The 19,606-nt window shown below is 41.6% G+C and overlaps 1 protein-coding gene and 1 non-coding gene across 2 annotated transcripts in view; one reads left to right on the top strand and one right to left on the bottom strand.

Annotated features, from left to right (window-relative positions):
- Positions 1–19,606, bottom strand: part of CFAP221 (cilia and flagella associated protein 221) — a 127,494-nt gene that overhangs the window by 28,005 nt on the left and 79,883 nt on the right. Inside the window, exons 15-19 of the mRNA XM_055572896.1 lie at positions 18,068–18,173; positions 12,007–12,131; positions 9,353–9,433; positions 5,178–5,285; positions 4,949–5,083 (exon numbers count right to left, since the gene is read on the bottom strand). Coding sequence (XP_055428871.1) covers positions 4,949–5,083; positions 5,178–5,285; positions 9,353–9,433; positions 12,007–12,131; positions 18,068–18,173 — 555 coding nt within the window. The remainder of the gene's footprint in view (positions 1–4,948; positions 5,084–5,177; positions 5,286–9,352; positions 9,434–12,006; positions 12,132–18,067; positions 18,174–19,606) is intronic.
- On the top strand, positions 14,981–15,052 carry TRNAC-GCA (transfer RNA cysteine (anticodon GCA)). Its single transcript has one exon. It is a non-coding gene; the product is annotated as a tRNA-Cys (tRNA).

The following is a 19,606-nucleotide window of genomic DNA, read 5'->3' as shown; positions in this document are numbered from 1 at the left end:
TCCAGGACAGATCACATCCTGGGCCATAAATCTAGCCTTGGTAAATTCAAAAAAACTGAAATCATCTCAAGCATCTTTTTTTATCACAATGCAGTAAGATTAGATGTCAACTACAGGAAAAAAAAAAACTGTTAAAAATACAAACATATGGAGGCTAAACAACACACTTCTGAATAACCAATAAATCACAGAAGAAATCAAAAAAGAAATCAAAATATACATATAAACCAATGAAAATGAAAACACAACAACCCAAAACCTATGGGATTCAGTAAAAGTAATGCTAAGGGGAAGATTCATAGTAATACAAGCCTACCTCAAGAAACAGGAGAAAAATCAAATAAATAACCTAACTCTACACCTAAAGCAACTAGAAAAAGAAGAAATGAAGCACCCCAGGATATTTTTTTGGGCTCCAAAATCACTGCAGATGGTGACTGCAGCCATGAAATTAAAAGATGCTTACTCCTTGGAAGAAAAGTTATGACCAACCTAGACAGCATATTGAAAAGCAGAGACATTACTTTGCCAACAAAGGTCCGTCTAGTCAAGGCTATGGTTTTTCCAGTGGTCATGTATGGATGCGAGAGTTGGACTGTGAAGAAAGCTGAGCGCTGAAGAATTGATGCTTTTGAACCGTGGTGTTGGAGAAGACTCTTGAGAGTCCCTTGGACTGCAAGGAGATCCAACCAGTCCATTCTGAAGGAAATCAGCCCTGGGATTTTTTTGGAAAGAATGATGCTAAAGCTGAAACTCCAGTACTTTGGCCACCTCATGCGAAGAGTTGACTCATTGGAAAAGATTCTGATTCTGGGAGGGATTGGGGGCAGGAGGAGAAGGGGATGACAGAGGATGAGATGGCTGGATGGCATCATGACTTGATGGATGTGAGTCTGAGTGAACTCTGGGAGTTGGTGATGGACATGGAGGCCTGGCATGCTGCGATTCATGGGGTCGCAAAGAGTCAGACAGGACTGAGAGACTGAACTGAACTGAACCGAACTGAGGGTTAGTAGAAGGAAAGAAATCATAAAAATTAGTGCAGAAATAAATGTAAAAGAAACAAAGGAGATCATAGCCAAAATCAACAAAGCTAAAAGCTGGTTCTTTGATAAGATAAATAAAATAGACAAACCATCAGCCAGACTCATCAAGAAAAAAAGGGAGAAGAATCAAATCCACAAAATTAGAAATTAAAATGGAGAAATCACAACAGACAACACAGAAATACAAAGGATTGTAAGAGACTACTAGCAGCAACTATATGCCAATAAAATGGACAACTTGGAAGAAATGGATTTCCAAAACTGAACCAGGAAGAATTAGAAAATCTTAACAGACCCCTCACAAGCACAGAAATCGAAACCATAATCAGAAATCTTCCAACAGGATCAGATGGCTTCACAGCTGAATTCTACCAAAAATTTAAAGAAGAGCTAACACCTATCCTACTCAAACTCTTCCAGAAACTTGCAGAGGAAGGTAAACTTCCAAACTCATTCTATGAGGCCATCATCACCCTAATACCAAAACCAGACAAAGATGCCACAAAAAAGAAAACTACAGGCTAATATCACTGATGAACATAGATGCAAAAATCCTTAACAAAATCCTAGTAAACAGAATCCAACAACATATTAAAAAGATCATACATCATGACCAAGTGGGTTTTATCCCAGGGATGCAAGGATTCTTCAATATTCACAAATCAATCAATGTGATACACCACATTAACAAATTGAAAGATAAAAGCTATATGATTATCTCAATAGATGCAGAGAAAGCCTTTGACAAAATTCAACATCCATTTATGATAAAAACCCTGCAGAAAGCAGGCATAGAAGGAACATACCTCAACATAGTCAAAGCTGTATATGATAAACCCACAGCAAACATTATCCTCAATGGTGAAAAATTGAAAGCATTTCCCCAAAGTCAGGAACAAGACAAATATGCCCACACTCACCACTACTATTCAACATAGTTTTGGAAATTTTAGCCACAGCAATCAGAGAAGAAAAAGAAATAAAAGGAATCCAGATTGGAAAAGAAGTAACACTCTCACTGTTTGCAGATGACATGATCCTCTACATAGAAAACCCGAAAGACTCCACCAGAAAATTACTAGAGCTAATCAATGAATATAGTAAAGCTTCAGGATATAAAATTAACACATAGAAATCCCTTGCATTCCTATACACTAACAATGGAAAACAGAAAGAGAAATTGAGGAAACAATTCCATTCACCATTACAACAAAAAGAATAAAATACTTAGGAATAAATCTACCTAAAGAAACAAAAGACCTATATATAGAAAATTATAAAACAATGATGAAAGAAATCAAGGATGACACAAATAGATGGAGAAAATATACCATCTTCATGGATTGGAAGAATCAACATAGTGAAAATGAGTATATGACCCAAAGCAATCTATAGATTCAATGCAATCCCTATCAAGCTACCAACAGCATTCTTCACAGAGCTAGAACAAATAATTTCACAATTTGTATGGAAATACAAAAAACCTCGAATAGCCAGAGCAATCTTGAGAAAGAAGAATGGAACTGGAGGAATCAACCTGCCTGACTTCAGGCTCTACTACAAAGCTACAGTCATCAAGACAGTATGGTACTGGCAGAAAGACAGAAACATAGATCAATGGAACAAAATAGAAAGCCCAGAGATAAATCCATGCACCTATGGATACCTTATCTTTGACAAAGGAGGCAAGGATATACAATGGAGAAAAGACAATCTCTTTAACAAGTGGTTCTGGGAAAACTGGTCAACCACTTGTAAAAGAATGAAACTAGAACACTTTCTAACACCATACACAAAAATAAACTCAAAATGGATTAAAGATCTAAATGTAAGACTAGAAACTATACAACTCCTAGAGGAAAATATAGACAAAACACTCTGACATAAATCATAGCAGGATCCTCTATGACCCACCTCCCAGAGTAATGGAAATAAAAGCAAAAATAAACAAATGGGACCTAATTAAACTTAAAAGCTTTTGCATAACAAAGGAAACTATAAGCAAGGTGAAAAGACAGCCTTCAGAATGGAAGAAAATAATAGCAAATGAAGCAGCCGACAAAGAATTAATCTCAAAAATATACAAGTAACTCTTGCAGCTCAATTCCAGAAAAACAAGCAACCCAGTCAAAAAATGGGCCAAAGAACTAAACAGACATTTCTCCAAAGAAGACATACAGATGGCTAACAAAACATAAAAAGATGCTCAACATCACTCATTATCAGAGAAATGCAAATCAAAACCACAGTGAGGTACCATCTCATGCTGGTCAGAATGGCTGCTATCAAAAAGTCTACAAACAATAAATGCTGGAGAGGGTGTGGAGAAAAAGGAACCCTCTTACACTGTTGGTGGGAATGCAAACTAGTATAGCCACTATGGAGAACAGCATGGCGAGTCCTTAAAAAACTGGAAATAGAACTGCCATACGACCCACAAATCCCACTGCTGGGCATATGACTGAGGAAACCAGAATTGAAAGTGACACATGTACCCCAATATTCACTGCAGCACTGTTTACAATAGCCAGGACATGGAAGCAACCTAGATGTCCATTGGCAGATGAATGGATAAGAAAGCTGTGATACATATACACAATGCAATATTACTCAGCTATTAAAAAGAATGCATTTGAATCAGTTCCAATGAGGTGGATGAAACTGGAGGCTATTATACAGAATGAAGTAAGTCAGAAAGAAAAACACCAATACAGTATATTAATGCATATATATGGAATTTAGAAAGATGGTGACAATGACCCTATATGTGAGACAGCGAAAGAGACACAGATATAAAGAACAGACTTTTGGACTCTGTGGGAGAAGGCGAGGGTGGGATAATTTGAGAGAATAGCATTGAAACATGTATATTATCATATGTGAAATAGATCGCCAGTTCAGGTTTGATGCATGAGACAGGGTGCTCAGGGCTGGTGTACTGGGATGACCCTGAGGGATGGGATGAGAAGGGAGGTTGGAGAGAGGTTCAGGATGGGGAACACATGTATACCCATGGCTGATTCATGTGAATGTATGGCAAAAACCACCACAATATTGTAATTAGCCTCCAATTAAAATAAAAAAAATAAAAATAAAATGTGTACTTTGGGCCAATAAAGCATTAAAAAAATAAAGGGAGTCAGGGATTGGTGTGGCAGGGACATGGTGCCGAAAGATGGGTTAAGGGATCAACTAAAGCTTCAGGATGGAGTTTGGGGTGACTTTACTTTTTTCTGTTGTGTTTTCTTTTTAAAAAATATATACATATATTTTACCTTTAAAACTTGTGAATCACTGTATTGTATACCTGTACATAAATTTATATAATGTTATATGGAAACTATGCTTAAAATAAACACAAAAATACATATGAGCATATTACAGATAATTGGAAACTGCCATAAAGCTATTGTCTTAAAAAATAAATGCTGGAGTTGTTAAAAGAAACATTGATATTCTCCAAGCAATAAAGTCTGGCCAGCAATTTCAAAAGTGAGATGTTGTTTAATCCCTGAAATTCCAAAGAGAGAAAAATATTCCCAATTGGTGCTTCTGTCTTCTTTTTTTCAACATCTTTTTTTTTTTTTTTTTAATGAAGTATAGTTGATTTACAATATTGTGTCAGTTTTAGGTGTTCTGCAAAGCGATCGTTTTATATATATATATTCCAGATTCTTTTCCGTTATAGGGGATACAGTTCCCTGATACAGTAGGACCTTATTGTTTATCTGTTTCATGCGCAGTTAGAAGTACTTGCTAATCTCACACTCCTAGTTTACCCTACCTCCCTTTCCCCTTTGGTAACCATAAACAAGCTTGTTTTCTATTTGCTTTTGTTTTCTTATGAAGTAACTGCTAAAACAAAGAGACAGGGAACCATGACTTCTGCTGATGGCACTTACAAAAATATAAAGCGGGTCATAATCTGGAGCTTGGGCCAAGGCCTCGGGGAGTTTTATGCTCAGGACGGAGGTCTCACCGGGCAGCTGGGGCGAGGAATCCTGCTTGGGCAGGGTGATGACCATGGTGGCTTCGTCCTGGGCCAGGACCAAGGGCAGCGCATTAGTCTCGAGGCCTGGGCAGGGAGGAAAAGGTGGGGGTGGTTCCTCTCCCAAAGGTGGGACGTGTTACCTCAGCTCCTTGCCTCAGGGCCCGAGCAAGCTTCTGAGGTCTGTAGCTGGCTGAAGACTCCTGCACAGAGACCGGCTGGTACCTCTTGATCTTGTATAGCTGAGGAACCTGGGGGAGGATAGACAGGAACTCATAGCCCTTGAGAGGCACTTCCCAGCCCTAGGGCCCTGGTCAGTTTGGGCCAGCCCTGTTAACACAGTCCTGGCCCTGTTCTGGGTCCCAACACACAGAAGGGTTCATAGTTACCTATAGATACACTGAACACTGGTTTGTCAATTTAAAACATGCATATTTTACAAGGACCTATGGTACAGGACACGGAACGATACTCAATATTTTGTAAGAACCTCTAAGAGAAAACAGGCTTCCTTGCTGGCTCCGTCAGTAAAGAATCTGCCCGCAGTGCAGGAGACCCGGTTTTGACACCTGGATCAGGAAGATCCTCTGGAGAAGGAAATGGCAACTCATGCCAGTATTCTTGCCTGGGAATTCCCATGGACAGAGGAGCCTGGTGAGCTATAGTCCATAGGATCACAAGAGTCAGACATGACTTATTGACTAAACCACCACTACCATAAGGGAAGAGTCTCAAAAAGAATATAAGTATATATATGTGTATAACTGAATAACTGTGCTGTACACCTGACACTAACAAGATATTGTAAATCAATTATACTTAAAAAATGAGAAAAATAAATACGCATATTTTCAAAAACAAAAGTGGTCATACAACTCAACGAAAACTAACTGACTTTTGTTCACTTACACCTTTTCTTCTAATTTCTAACATATGCATTTCAAGTAGCTTCAGGTATGCATGTGGTGGTGGTTGTTCAGTTGCTAAATCGTGTCCAACTCTTTGCAACCCCATGGACTGCAGCACACCAGGCTTCCCTATCCTTCACTAGCTCCCAGTGTTTACTCAAATTCATGGCCATTGAGTTGATGATTCTATTTAACCATTTCATCCTCTGTCACCCTCTTCTCCTCCTGTCTTCAATCTTTCCCAACAACAGGGTCTTTTCAAATGAGTCAGGTTTTCCCATCAGGTGGCCAAAGTATTGGAGCTTCAGCTTCAGCATCAGTCCTTCCAAAGAATACTCAGGGTTGATTTCCTTCAGGATTGACTGGTTTGACCTCCTTGCTGTCCAAGGGACTCTCCAGAGTCTTCTCCAGCACCATAGTTCAAAGGCATCAATTTTTTGGCGCTCAGTCTTCTTTATGGTCCAACTCTCACATCTGTACATGACTACTGGAAAAATAATAGCTTTGACTATATGCTCCTTTGTCGGCAAAATGATGTCTCTGATTTTTAACACATTGTCTAGGTTTGTCACAGCTTTTCTTTTGAGGAGCAAGAATCTTTTAATTTCATGGCTGCAGTCACCACCTGCAGTGATTTTAGAGGCCAAGAAGATAAAGTTTGTCACTGTCTCCGTTTTCCCCCTATCTATTTGCCATTAAGTGATGGGACCAGATGCCATGATCTTTGTTTTTTGAATGTTGAGTTTTAAGCCAGCTTTTTTCACTCTCCTTTTTCACCTTCATCAAGAGGCTCTTTAGTTCCTCTTCACTTTCTGCCATCAGAGTGGTATCATCCGCACGCATATCTAAGGTTGTTGATGTTTCTCCCGCCTATCTTGATTCCAGCTTGTAACTCATCCAGGCCGGCATTTCTCATGATGCGCTCAGAAAATAGGTTAAACAAACAGGGTGACAGCAGACAGCCCTGTCATACTCCTTTTTTAATCAGTTGCTCCATACAGGATTCTAACTGTTGCTTCTTGACCCACATGCAATTTCTCAGGAGACAGGTAAAATGGTCTGGTAACTTGCTTCTTGACCCACATACAATTTCTCAGGAGACAGGTAAGCTCTTTAAGAGCTTTCCATAGTTTGTTATGATCCACACAGTCAAAGACTTTAGTGTGGTTGATGAAACGGAGGTAGATGTTTTTCTGGAATTTCCTTGCTTTCTCTAGGATCCAGTGAATGTTGACAATTTGATCTCTGGCCCCTCTGCCTTTTCTAAACCCAGTCTGTAACATCTGGAAGTTCTCAGTTCACATACTGCTGAAGCCGAGCCTGAAGGATTTTGAGCATAACTTTACTAGCATGCAAAATGAGCACAATTGTACAGTAGTTTGAACATTCTTTGGCATTGCCCTTTTTGGGATTGGAATGAAAACTGACCTTTTCCAGTGCTGTGGACACTGCTGAATTTTCCAAATTTGCTGGCATATTGAGTGCAGCACTTTAACAGCATCATTGTTAAGGATTTGAAATAGCTCAGCTGGAATTCCGTCACCTAAATTAGCTTTGTTTGTAGTAAGGCTTCCTAAGGCCCATTTGACTTCACACTCCAGGATGTCTGGCTCTAGGTAAGTGACCACACCCTTGTGATTATCCAGGTCATTAAGACGTTTTTTGTACAGTTCTTCTGTGTATTCTTGCCACCTCTTCTTAATGTCTTCTGTTTCTGTTAATTCCTTGCCATTTCTGTCCTTTATTGTGCCCATCTTTGCATGAACTCTTTCCTTGATATCTCCAGTTTTCCCAAAGAGATCTCTAGTCTTTCCCATCCTATAGTTTTCCTGTTTCTTTGCATTGTTCACTTAGGAAGGCTTTCTTATCTCTCCTTGCTATTCTCTGGAACTCTGTATTCAGTTGGGTATATCTTTCCTTTTTTCCCTTGCTTTTTCACTTCTCTTCTTTTCTCAGCTATTTGTAAAGCCTCCTCAGACAACCATTTTTCCTTCTTGCATTTCTTTTTCTATGGGATGGCTTTGGTCACTGCCTCCTGTACAATGTTATCAACCTCTGTCCATAGGTCTTTAGGCATTCTGTCTACCACATCTAATCATTTAAATCTATTCATTACTTCCACTGTATAATCATAAGGGATTTGATTTAAGTTATACTAATAATAGAAGCTGCTCATCTTCTATTGAAAAGAATATAATCATTCTGAATTCAGTATTGACCATCTGGTGATGTCCATGTGTAGAGTCATCTCTTGTGCTATTGGAAAACGGTGCTTGCAATGACCAATGTGTTCTCTTGACAAAACTCGGTTAGCCTTTGCTCTGATTCATTTTGTACTCCAAGGCCAAACTTGCCTGTTACTCCAGGTATCTCTTGATTTCCTACTTTGGCATTCCTACCCTCTAGGATGACAGGGACATCTGTTTTTGGTGTTAGTTCTAGACGGTCTTGTAGGTCTTCATAGAACCATTCAACTTCAGCTTCTTTGGCATCAGTGGTTGGGGCACAGACTTGGATTACTGTGATATTGAATGGTTTGCCTTGGAAATGAACTGAGATCATTCTGTTATTTTCGTCATTTTCGAGACTGCACCCAAGTACCACATTTTGGACTCTTTTGTTGACTCTGAGGGTTACTCCATTTCTTCTAAGGGATTCTTGTCCACAGTAGTAGATATAATTGTCATCTGAATCAAATTCACCCATTCCCGTCCATTTTAGTTCACTGATTCCTAAGATGTCAATGTTCACTCTTGCCACCTCCTGCTTGACCACATCCAATTTACCTTGATTCATGGACCTAACATTCCAGGTTCCTAGGCAATATTGTTCTTTACAGCTTTGGACTTTACTTTCACCACCAGACACATCCACAACTGAGCATTGTTTCTGCTTTGGCCCAGTCACTTCATCTTTTCTGTAGCTACTATTGATTGCCCTCCACTCTTCCCCAGTAGCATACTGGACATCTTCCAACCTGGGGGGCTGATCTTCCGGTGTCATATCATCTTGCCTTTTCATACTGTTCATGGGGTTATTGCAGCAAGAATCCTGGTGTGGTTTGCCATTTCTTCCTCCAGTGGACCACATTTTGTCAGAACTCTTCACTATGATCCATCCGTCTTGGGTGGCCCAGCATGGCATGGCTCAGAGCTTCACTGAGTTCAGGTTTGCATCCTATATGGTATATCCACAGAATAAAGATCCTGGTTTCCACAAACCACATCAGGAGAAGAGAATCTGTTACACCTCACACATCACATAAGATAACAGCAGGGAAATAAACACTGTATGTTATTCATTATAATCTGTAATAGAACAAAACAAATGAATTAGAGCAATTCAGAGTCAAGAACATTTTGTTTAGGACATAAGAAACCCAATTAACGAAACCATTTTACAGGTCTGACCTGCAGATTGAAGAAGGAATGGGGCTGCTTGACTTGAATTTCTGAAGATTTAATTGGGACAGGTCCAAGGCCACCAGGAGCCTAAAATGTGAAAATTCAAAAAGGTGACACATGATCAACATTGAGCAAAGGCAGCTATACTTCTGTTTCTCTACATTTTGAACATTAAGTGGACAGCTCTTCTCTCTAAATAACTCTTCCTGCAACCAAGGCTGATACCTGACTACAGTTGATACTTGACATGCAGGGAATGGAGGCAGTGTGGCCACTGCCCACCCCCACACCCTTGTCTCTCAGGGTGTGTCTTTTATTTTCCCCTGTTGTGGAGGCTGCACTTGTTGCCCAGAATACCCTTCAGACCTGAGGAGTGAGTCCTGAGTCCTATTGACAGAAACAACCCTCAGGGGTCAGCCCTCAGGGGCAGCTGTGGCTGAAGGGCGCTATCTCACTCGAGGCCATGTGCTCACTGGGGCAGCTGCCTCCAAAGACAGGCTGAAGCAAAGGTACAAAGGTGGTCCTCGCCCTGTGCCAGGCCCAGAGCCCCTTGTGACATCAGTGAGGACTTCATCAAAGGACTGTAGTCTTATTTCTCCTCTGCCCATTCCATTCCCTTCCCTTCCAAGGATGCTAATCCCCAAAGCACCACCTAATACATGTCCTGCAGGGGGATGTGCAGCATCACTCACAGAACCCAGAGCAGTGTCCAGCCTGTGACAGGCACTCAATAAATACTGCTGCTACTGCTAAGTCGTTTCAGTCGTGTCCAACTCTGTGCGACCCCATGACGGCAGCCCACCAGGCTCCACTGTCCCTGGGATTTTCCAGGCAAGAATACTGGAGTGGGGTGCCATTGCCTTCTCCACAATAAATACTATATCTCACCTAATCTAAGACACTGTCATTAATCTGGTATGATGCAGTGTAAATATGACACCAATAATTATAAGACATTTCCCAATTTCAGAGATGCTGTATTTAAAATACTGTTCTTAGAATAGTGAAATACCATATGTATGGAATGAATTACAAAAATCTTTATGAACAGGGATGCCAAGCATTCTGTTTTTTATCAACCCTGAGAAGCAGAGAAGTTGCTGTAGAACTCAAGTACCAAATGAAATAAAAAGCTTTGAATTATTAAAAAAAAAATAGGTTCCACAGCACAGTGATAATCTCTTTTCATCCTTGACACCCTCTCCACCCAGAGAAGGCAATGGCACCCCACTCCAGTACTCTTTCCTGGAAAATCCCTTGGATGGAGGAGCCTGGTAGACTGCAGTCCATGGGGTCGCTAAGAGTCGGGCACAACTGAGCAACTTCACTTTTCACTTTCATGCATTGGAGAAGGAAATGGCAACCCACTCCAGTATTCTTGCCTGGAGAATCCCAGGGACAGGGGAGCCTGGTGGGCTGCCGTCTATGGGGTCGCACAGAGTCAGACACGACTGAAGCGACTTAGCAGCAGCAGCAGCAGCAGCACCCTCTCCACCCATTAATTATTGACTGTCAGATAATTCTTATTGCTTGAAAATCACAGATTTATCATTTTCTAGAAACTAAATAGGGCTGTACAGGTGGCACTAGTGATAAAGAATCCAGCTGCCAATGCAGGAGACATAAGAGACGAGGGTTTGATCCCTGGGTCAGGAAGATCCCCTGGAGAAGGGGATGGCAACCCACTCCAATATTCTTGCCTGGAGAATCCCATGGACTGAGAAGCCTGGTGGGCTGCAGTCCATGAGGTCGCAAAGAGTCAGACACAACTGAAGTGACTTAGCATGCATGTGTGCAGGAACCAAATATTCTGAGCTTTTAAGTCATTGAATTATCTAATCCAGAAAACACATGAAATTTCTAAAGTCAGTCCTGTACCTCTTGACTAGGTTGACCTGCAATGCTTAACCCACTTTACAGGATGTGCATGGCAACTTCATTCTTTGAAACTAGAAAATTGTTTTGCTTGTGCCCTTTCAACATTGATTTAAACACATTTTTTATTGCTAAACCTGTGAACTTGGGGAACTCAGGCAGCATTTTATTACAGGCTCTGTGCCCTTGTGTCTCAGTTTCCTTCTCAGCTGCAAGAGAAGAAACCTATTAAATTTGAAGATTAATTAAATTGATAGAACTTGAGAAAGTCCTGCCTGCCTCGTGGTGTAGCCACCACCTGAATTACAATGCATCATTTGATAAACTGTCCAACTTCTTGCCAAGAGGGAAGCAGGGATGGACTTGTGAGTCTGAGGTTGGACTGTTAGATGCTGGGGCCACCCACTCCCAACCTCTGCAGTTTCCACACAGCAGAGGGCTTGGCTGAGCTGGGCCTGCCTCCCAGGTCCAGGCTAGGTCCTCCTGGTCCTCTGTTTGCTATTCAGCCCTCAGACCCCATTTCCCGGCAGTCCAGGGGGCTCAGCGGTCTCCAGCTTGGGCAGATTGGGGCCAGCAAGCTCTGCACAGGTGTCTCAGGGGACAGGTAGGTGGCAGCAGGTGCTTCCTGGTTTCCCATTCATCATAATCACCTGGGCACAGGTCTCCCTCAGGAGCCTCCTGGGAGGAGGCAGAGGGACAGAGACCAACCAGGTGCGGCTCCCCTTGGTACCGGCCTGTCGCCCCCTGACTGCGCCCAGCCCTACCTGCAGCCTCCATGCACCCACCAGTTCGTTGGAGTCCTGGGGAGGGCTGTAGGATGGAAAGGCAAAGGGCAGTACTTCCTGGGGAGACACAGAGAACCGGCTGGCGTCCTTACTGACTCGCCCCAGGTGGTATTTGAAGCTCTTGTCTGCGGGTGAAAAACAGAACAGCACTTCTGGAGAGTCTCAAGGCACTTTTGTGAAACCACCATCTTTTTAGCTGTGTATTTTCTACATACCAGTTACTGGGGCTTGGCCACAGGCCATTTAAAAAACAACATGTATGTGCGTACATATGTATGTGTGTAGTCTTGTTCTTAGTTTCTCATTTGTTTTTTACCTCAACTCCTCCAATTTTTAAAAAAATTTTACTTTTACTTCCAAAACACCATAATTCTTTTTTTTAATACTACTGTTGGTATTTATTTAATGGGTTATTTTGCATTCTGAGGCTATTTTACATAGAACTTTTTCTTAATATGTATATTATATTGAAGCATAATTGACTTACATTTCAGGTGCCCAGCAAGGTGATCCAGTTATACATATGCACATATATTATCATTGAGATTATTTTCCATTATAGGTTATTACAAGATATTGACTAGTTCCCTGTGCTATATAATAAACCTTTGTTGCTTGTTGCATATCTATTTTTTTAAATTAGAAATCCAGCATTCTATTCACATTAAGTCAAACAACTGGAATCAAAATGTCATAAATTTTTAAGTTAGGCAAAAATTCATAAGATTTCTAATATATATATTATACATACTATTATATATATGTATATAAAAGCTTTTCTACTATTCTTGATAAAGGCTGAGAAAGAAGATCAAAAAAAAAAGTGATGGAGAAACTGGAACACATAAACTAAACGAAATGGGAGTGCTGAATATGAAACAGAAAAAGTGAAACAAACTAGATAAAAGATCATCATATAGGAGAGTTGTTTTTAAACATGGCTGCTCATTAGAAATGTATCTGGAGCTTTGGAGAACAAAAGCAATACCTAGGCATTTGTATTTTTCAAAAAATTCCAAGACAATTTTAAAAAGTGATTACTGGTTTTTCTATTAAATGGTAGCTGATAGCTTTGGTGCTATACAACTCTATTTTTCCTGTTGACTAATCATAATACAATGGCATTAAGTGAGTAATAGTTACATAATAATAATGGTAATAGATGTTTATCAGTTTTCACAATCAATAGCCAAACCAAAAATAAAAGATAAATAATTACAAGCCATAATGGGAACATGATTAACCTAACAATATAAAATCATTACATAAAGTATGGGGGTCAACCAGGGTGATGTGGTAAACAGAAGTGCATACATGCACATGTTTTGATATGCCCAGTCAGTCTATGTCTTTTGGTTGGTGAATTTAATCTATTTACATTGAAGGTAATTATGGATACATATGATCCTATTGTTGTTGTTGTTGTTCAGTCTCTCAGTTGTGTTCAGCTTCTTGCAACCCCATGGACTGTAGCATGCCAGGCTCCCTGTCCTTCACCATCTCCCAGAGTTTGCTCAAACTCATGTCCACTGAGTTTGGACATGCCCAACTTGGAGATGCCATCCAGCCATCTCATCCTCTGTCATTCCTGTATCCTCCTGCTTTCCATCTTTCCCAGCATCAGGGTCTTTTCCAATGAGTTAGCTCTTCACATCATGTGGTCAAAGTACTAGAGCTTCAGCTTCAGCATCAGTCCTTCTAATGAATATTCAGGGTTGATTTTCCTCAGGATTGACTGGTTTGGTCTCCTTGTTGTCCAAGGGACTCGGCAGAGTCTTCTCCAGCACCACAGTTTGAAGGCATGAGTTCTTCAGTGCTCAGTCTTCTTTATGGTCCAACTCTTTATGGAAAAAACCATAGCTTTGACTATACGGACCATTGTTCAGTCCAGTTCAGTTCAGTCGCTCAGTCATGTCCCACTCTTTGTGATCCCATGAATTGCAGCATGCCAGGCCTCCCTGTCCATCACCAACTCCCGGAGTTCACTCAAACTCACATCCATCAAGTTGGTGATGTCATCCAGCCATCTCATCCTCTGTCGTCCCCTTCTCCTTCTGCCCCCAATCCCTCCCAGCATCAGAGTCTTTTCCAATGAGTCAACTCTTCGCATGAGGTGGCCAAAGTACTGGAGTTTCAGCTTTAGCATCATTCCTTCCAAAGAACACCCAGGACTGATCTCCTTTAGAATGGACTGGTTGGATCTCCTTGCAGTCCAAGGGACTCTCAAGAGTCTTCTCCAACACCACACTTCAAAAGCATCAATTCTTTGGTGTTCAGCCTTCTTCACAGTCTAACTCTCACATCCATACATGACCACTGGAAAAACCATAGCCTTGACTAGACAGACCTTTGTTGTCAAAGTAATGTCTCTGCTTTTGAATATGCTATCTAGGTTGGTCATAACTTCCCTTCCAAGGAGTAAGCATCTTTTAATTTCATGGCTGCAGTCACCATCTGCAGTGATTTTGGAGCCCCCCAAAATAAAAGTCTGACACTGTTTCCACTATTTCCCCATCTATTTGCCATGAAGGGATGGGACCAGATGCCATGATCTTCATTTTCTGAATGTTGAGCTTTAAGCCAACTTTTTCACTCTCCTCTTTCACGTTCATCAAGAGGCTTTTTAGTTCCTCTTCACTTTCCGCCATAAGGGTGGTGTCATCTGCATATCTGACGTTACTGATATTTCTCCTGGCAATAGGCAAAGCAATGTCTCTGCTTTTTAATATGCTGTCTAGGTTTGTCATTGCTTTTCTTCCAAGGAGAAAGCGTCTTTTAATTTCATGGCTGCAGTCACCATTTGCAGTGATTTTGGAGCCCAAGAAAATAAAATCCACCACTGTTTCTAGTTGTTTCCCCATCTATTTGCCATGAAGTGATGGGACTGGATGCCAAGAGGCCCTTTAATTCGTCTTTGCTTTCTGTCATAAGGGTGGTGTCATCTGCATATCTGAGGTTACTGATATTTCTCAATTCCTTGGTGGCTCAGATGGTAAAGCATCTGCCTGCAATGCAGGCGACCCAGGTTCAATCCCTGGCTTGGGAAGATTCCCTGGAGAAGGAAATGGCAACCCACTCCAGTACTCTTGGCCTGGAAAATTCCATGGACAGAGGAGCCTTGTAGGCTACAGTCCATGGGGTCACAAAGAGTCAGACATGACTGAGCGACTTCACTTCACTTCAATGGTCCTATTACCATTTTCTTAATTGTTTTGGGTTTATTTTCTGTAGGTCTTTTCCTTCTCGTGTTTCATGCCTAGAGAAGTTCCTTTAGCTTTTGTTGTAAAGCTGGTTTGGTGGTGCTAAATTCTCTTAACTTTTGCTTGTCTGGACAGTTTTTGACTTCTCCATCAAGTCTGAAGGAAAGTCTTGCTGGGTAGAGTATTCTTGGTTGTAGATTCTTCCCTTTTATCACTTTAAGTATATCATGCCATTCCCTTCTGGCTCATAGAGTCTCTGTTGAGAAATCAGCTGATAACCTGATGGGGGTTCCCTTGTATGTATGTTATTTGTCCTTTTTCCCTTGTTGCTTTTATTCTTTTGTCTTTAATTTTTGTCACTTTGATTACTATGTATCTTTTTCCTCCTTGTGTTCATCCTGCCTGGAACTCTGCTTCCTGGACTTGGTTGACTATTTCCTATGTTAGGGAACTTTTCATCTATTATCTTCAAATATTTTCTTGGGTCCTTTCTTTCTCTCTTCTCCCCTGTAATGTGAATGCTGGTGCATTTAATGTTTCCCCAGAGGTCTCTTAGACTGTCTTCATTTCTTTTCATTCTTTTTTTCTATATTCTGCTCTGTCAGTGATTTCCACCATTCTGTCCTCCAGGTCACTTATCTGTTCTTCTGTCTCAGTTATTCTGCCATTGATTCCTTCTAGTGTTCATCTCTGTTTATTTGTTCTTTAGTTCTTGTAGGTCTTTGGTAAACATTTCTTACATCTTCTCCATTCTGTTTCCAAAATCCTGGATCATCTTTACTATCATTATTCTGAATTCTTTTTCTGAAAGGTTGCTATCTCCATTTAGTTGTTTTTCTGGAGTTCTATTTTGTCCCTTCATCTGGGACGTAACTCTCTGCTTTTTCATCCTGATTAGCTTTCTGTAATGTGATTTTTGTTCTAGCTGCTATGGGATTGTGGTTCTTCTTGATTCTTCTGTCTGTCCTTTGATGAAGGAGGCTAAGAGGTTTCTGTAAGCTTCTTGATGGGAAGGAGAGGGCAGGAAAAGCCAAGTGTTGCTCTGGTGGGCAGGCCCTTGCTTAGTAAAACTTTAAAACTTTAATCCAACTAACAATCCCTCCCTGTTAGTTGTTTGGCCTGAGGCAACCCAGCCTTGGGGTCTAGAGGCTCTTTTTTTGAAAGTGAAAATGAAAGTCACTCAGTCTGACAGACTCTGTGATCCCATGGACTATACAGTCCATGGAATTCTTCAGGCCAGAATACTAGAGTGGGTAGCCATTTTCTTCTCCAGAGGATCTTCCCAACCCAGGGATTGAACCCAGGTCTCCTGCATTGCAGGTGGATTCTTTACTCACTGAGTTACATGGTAGGGTTAGTAGTGAACTCCAAGAGGGTTTATGCCACGGGGGGCCTTCCCAGACTGCTGCTGCCAGTGCCCCGTCCCTGTGGTGAGCCCCTGCCTACCCACACCTCCACAGGAGGCCCTCCAACACTAATAATAGTTTGGTTCAGTCTCTTGTGGGGTCACTGCTCCTCTCCTCTGGGTCTTGGTGTGTGCAAAATTTTGTTTGTGCCCTCCAAGACTCGAGTCTGTTCCCCGAAGTCTTGTGGAAGTCCTATAATCAAATCCCACTGGCCTTCAGGGTCAGATTCCCTGGGGATTCAGTCCCTTTGTAGGATCCCCAGGCTGGAAGCCTGAAATGGGGTTCAGAAACTTCATAAGAGAGCAAGAGCCTCTTTGGTATTATTTTTCTCCAGTCTGTGGGTTGCCCACCCAGTGGGTATGGAATTTGATTTTATTATGATTGTGCCCCTCCTACCATCTCGATGCAGCTTCTTCTCTGTCTTTGGACACAGGTTATGTTTTTTTGGTGGGTTCCAGTGTTCTCCTCTCAATGGCTGTTCAACAGCTAGTTGTGATTTTGGTGTTCTCGCAAAAGGAGATGAGCGCATATCATTCTACTCTGCCTATCTTGAATCAGAAGTTCCCCTAAAACTGTAATTCTTAATGAAAGCATCTCTGATGAATATTCTTTGTCCTTGTCAGCAAAGAAAAAGATTAAATTAAAGAAACATATAAAGTCATTTTACAGGTGTCCGCATTTAACTCACAGGTAAATTTTATGATTTTTTTAAAGAGTTTATTAGAAATGTCAGTATCAGAGATAAAATAATATAGGAGGAAAAAAGAATAATTAAAATGTAATAAAATGTGCTATGTTCATAGCAGCACCATTTACAACAGTTAAGACATGGATGCAATCTAAATGTCCATTGACACATGAATGGATCAAGAAAATATGGCATATATATATATATATATATATATATATATATAATGGAATATTACTCAGCCACAAAAAAGAATAAAAATGCCACTTGCAGCAACATGGATGTACTTGGAGATTATCACTAAGTAAGTAAGAAAGAGGAAGACAAATACCATATATATACTTATATGTTGAATCTAAAATATGACACATGAACTTATCTACAAAGCAGAAAGAGAAAAGACGTGTGGTTGACAAGGTGCAGAGGACCTTGCAGGTGTGGGGAGAGATGGAATGGGAGTTTGGAGTTAGCAGAAGCGAACTATTGTGTGCCGAATGGATAAACAAGGTCCTATTATATAGCACAGGGAACTATATTCACTATCCTGTGATAAACCACAATGGAAAACAGTTTTCTAAAAGTGTATATTTATGTATAACAGAATCACTTTGCTGTACAGCAGAATTAACACAGCACTGTAAATCAATTATACTTCAATAATTTAAAAAAATCCAGTATATGTGATTTATGAAAGCTAACTTCATCACAGAGAAGCCCCCTGCTTAGGGCGTATGCTGATGAAACACAGCTGTTGGCAGCTGCTCTACCTTGTGCCATGGACTGTCTTTCCTGAGTGAACCTTTTCACGATGATGTCTTTCTGTATGTTACGGACGGCATTCAGCATAGTAAGCAAGCGGCGATGAATCAGGACCTGGAATTAGAAAGAATAATGATTTCACATTATTAATCAGTGCTCACTTTGGCATTCAATTCAGCTCACTTTCCACAACCGCAACCAGGAGCTGAGCCCACCTGGGAATTCCCAGGACATTACACGCTGCCTTAGACAAGGCTGCAGGTGCCAAGGTCCGGGCAGTGCAGACCCGCCTGGATACAGAGACCAGGCTGTTACCGGGCCTTGACCCACCCAGTTTACGAGCTTCAGTTTTCTCAAATTTCCAGAGTGGAAAGAGTGACAAGTTCCAGGGTGAATCTTAGTGACACTGCTGTTGTGTTATTATCAGAATTGAAGGATAAACTGAGTCTGTATTAGCCCGGCAGTGGGTTGGGGCAATGCTGGCTGTACGCTCCCAGGCTTTGCATCCAGAGCAGATGCTGCTGGAGCTGTGCTCCCTGCACATCGAGTTGGGGGCCTGCTGATGTCACAGATCATGCTCCTTTCCATCTGGGGACAGACTTTGTCATTTATGGAATATTATGACACAGCCACTCTGCGGATAGTCCTGCTCAAGGAACTGCAGACATAGTGTGGAGAAATGGATGCTTTGCCTACACAGAGCTGATGTTCTGTGCGTGTGTCTGTATGTATAACAGGATGACAATAGACAGGATAAATACCATAAATAAAATAAAAAAGAGTGAACACATGAGGGCATGACTGAGGGGCTGGGGGTGGGGTGTCTGGCCTCTTGTGAGGGATGTAAGGATGGCCTCTCCAAGGTTAAGTTTGATCTAAGACTTGAACAATGAGGAGACAGCGGCCCTGGAAAGAAAGCTCTAAGCAGAGGAAGTAGCAGGTGCAAAGATCCTGACTCGGAAACAAAGGAGACAAGCTTAAAGGACAGAGAGAAACCCAGGATGGCCTTGTCATTGTGATAGAAGTTATGCATTTTATTCCAGTTGCAATGGGGGCTTTTGGAGGGTTTCCCTGGGGAGAGGTCCAATCTTATCCAGGCTTAGGGAGGCCTGGACCGAAGTGGTCCAGGTGAGAGATGACGGGGTGTGGCTGAGCCGAGGAGATGGAAGAGCCATGAGGCTGGGGACAGGTTTGTATATCTAAGTGACAATACCTTCTGGGAAGTGTGCAGAAAAGACTGAAATGCCACTCAAAGCCAGACACACAACTGCTGAGCCAGGCGGGCTGGTCCAGAGCAAGTGGCTGGGGTAGTGGTGGGAGTCCTGCTAGCAGTAAGTGTCTTGTGGCCACCTCTGTTCTCCATGGGCACAGAGCCACCTAGACAAAGCCCTAGCAGGGACACCGGTTACAGGGCCTGGGAGGTCGGGGTGCAGGTCACTGATGCAGTGAGCTCTGCTCTATCCACCAGGACTAGTTTCAGCCCAGGCTGCAAGCACTGCCTGGAAGATACCCACAATGTAAACTGTGGGAGTCTCTTCTATGTGTTG

Source organism: Bubalus kerabau, chromosome 3 (genome assembly GCF_029407905.1).
Source record: "Bubalus kerabau isolate K-KA32 ecotype Philippines breed swamp buffalo chromosome 3, PCC_UOA_SB_1v2, whole genome shotgun sequence".
Classification (NCBI taxonomy): Eukaryota; Metazoa; Chordata; class Mammalia; order Artiodactyla; family Bovidae; genus Bubalus; species Bubalus kerabau.
This window is presented reverse-complemented; position numbering and strand designations above follow the sequence as displayed.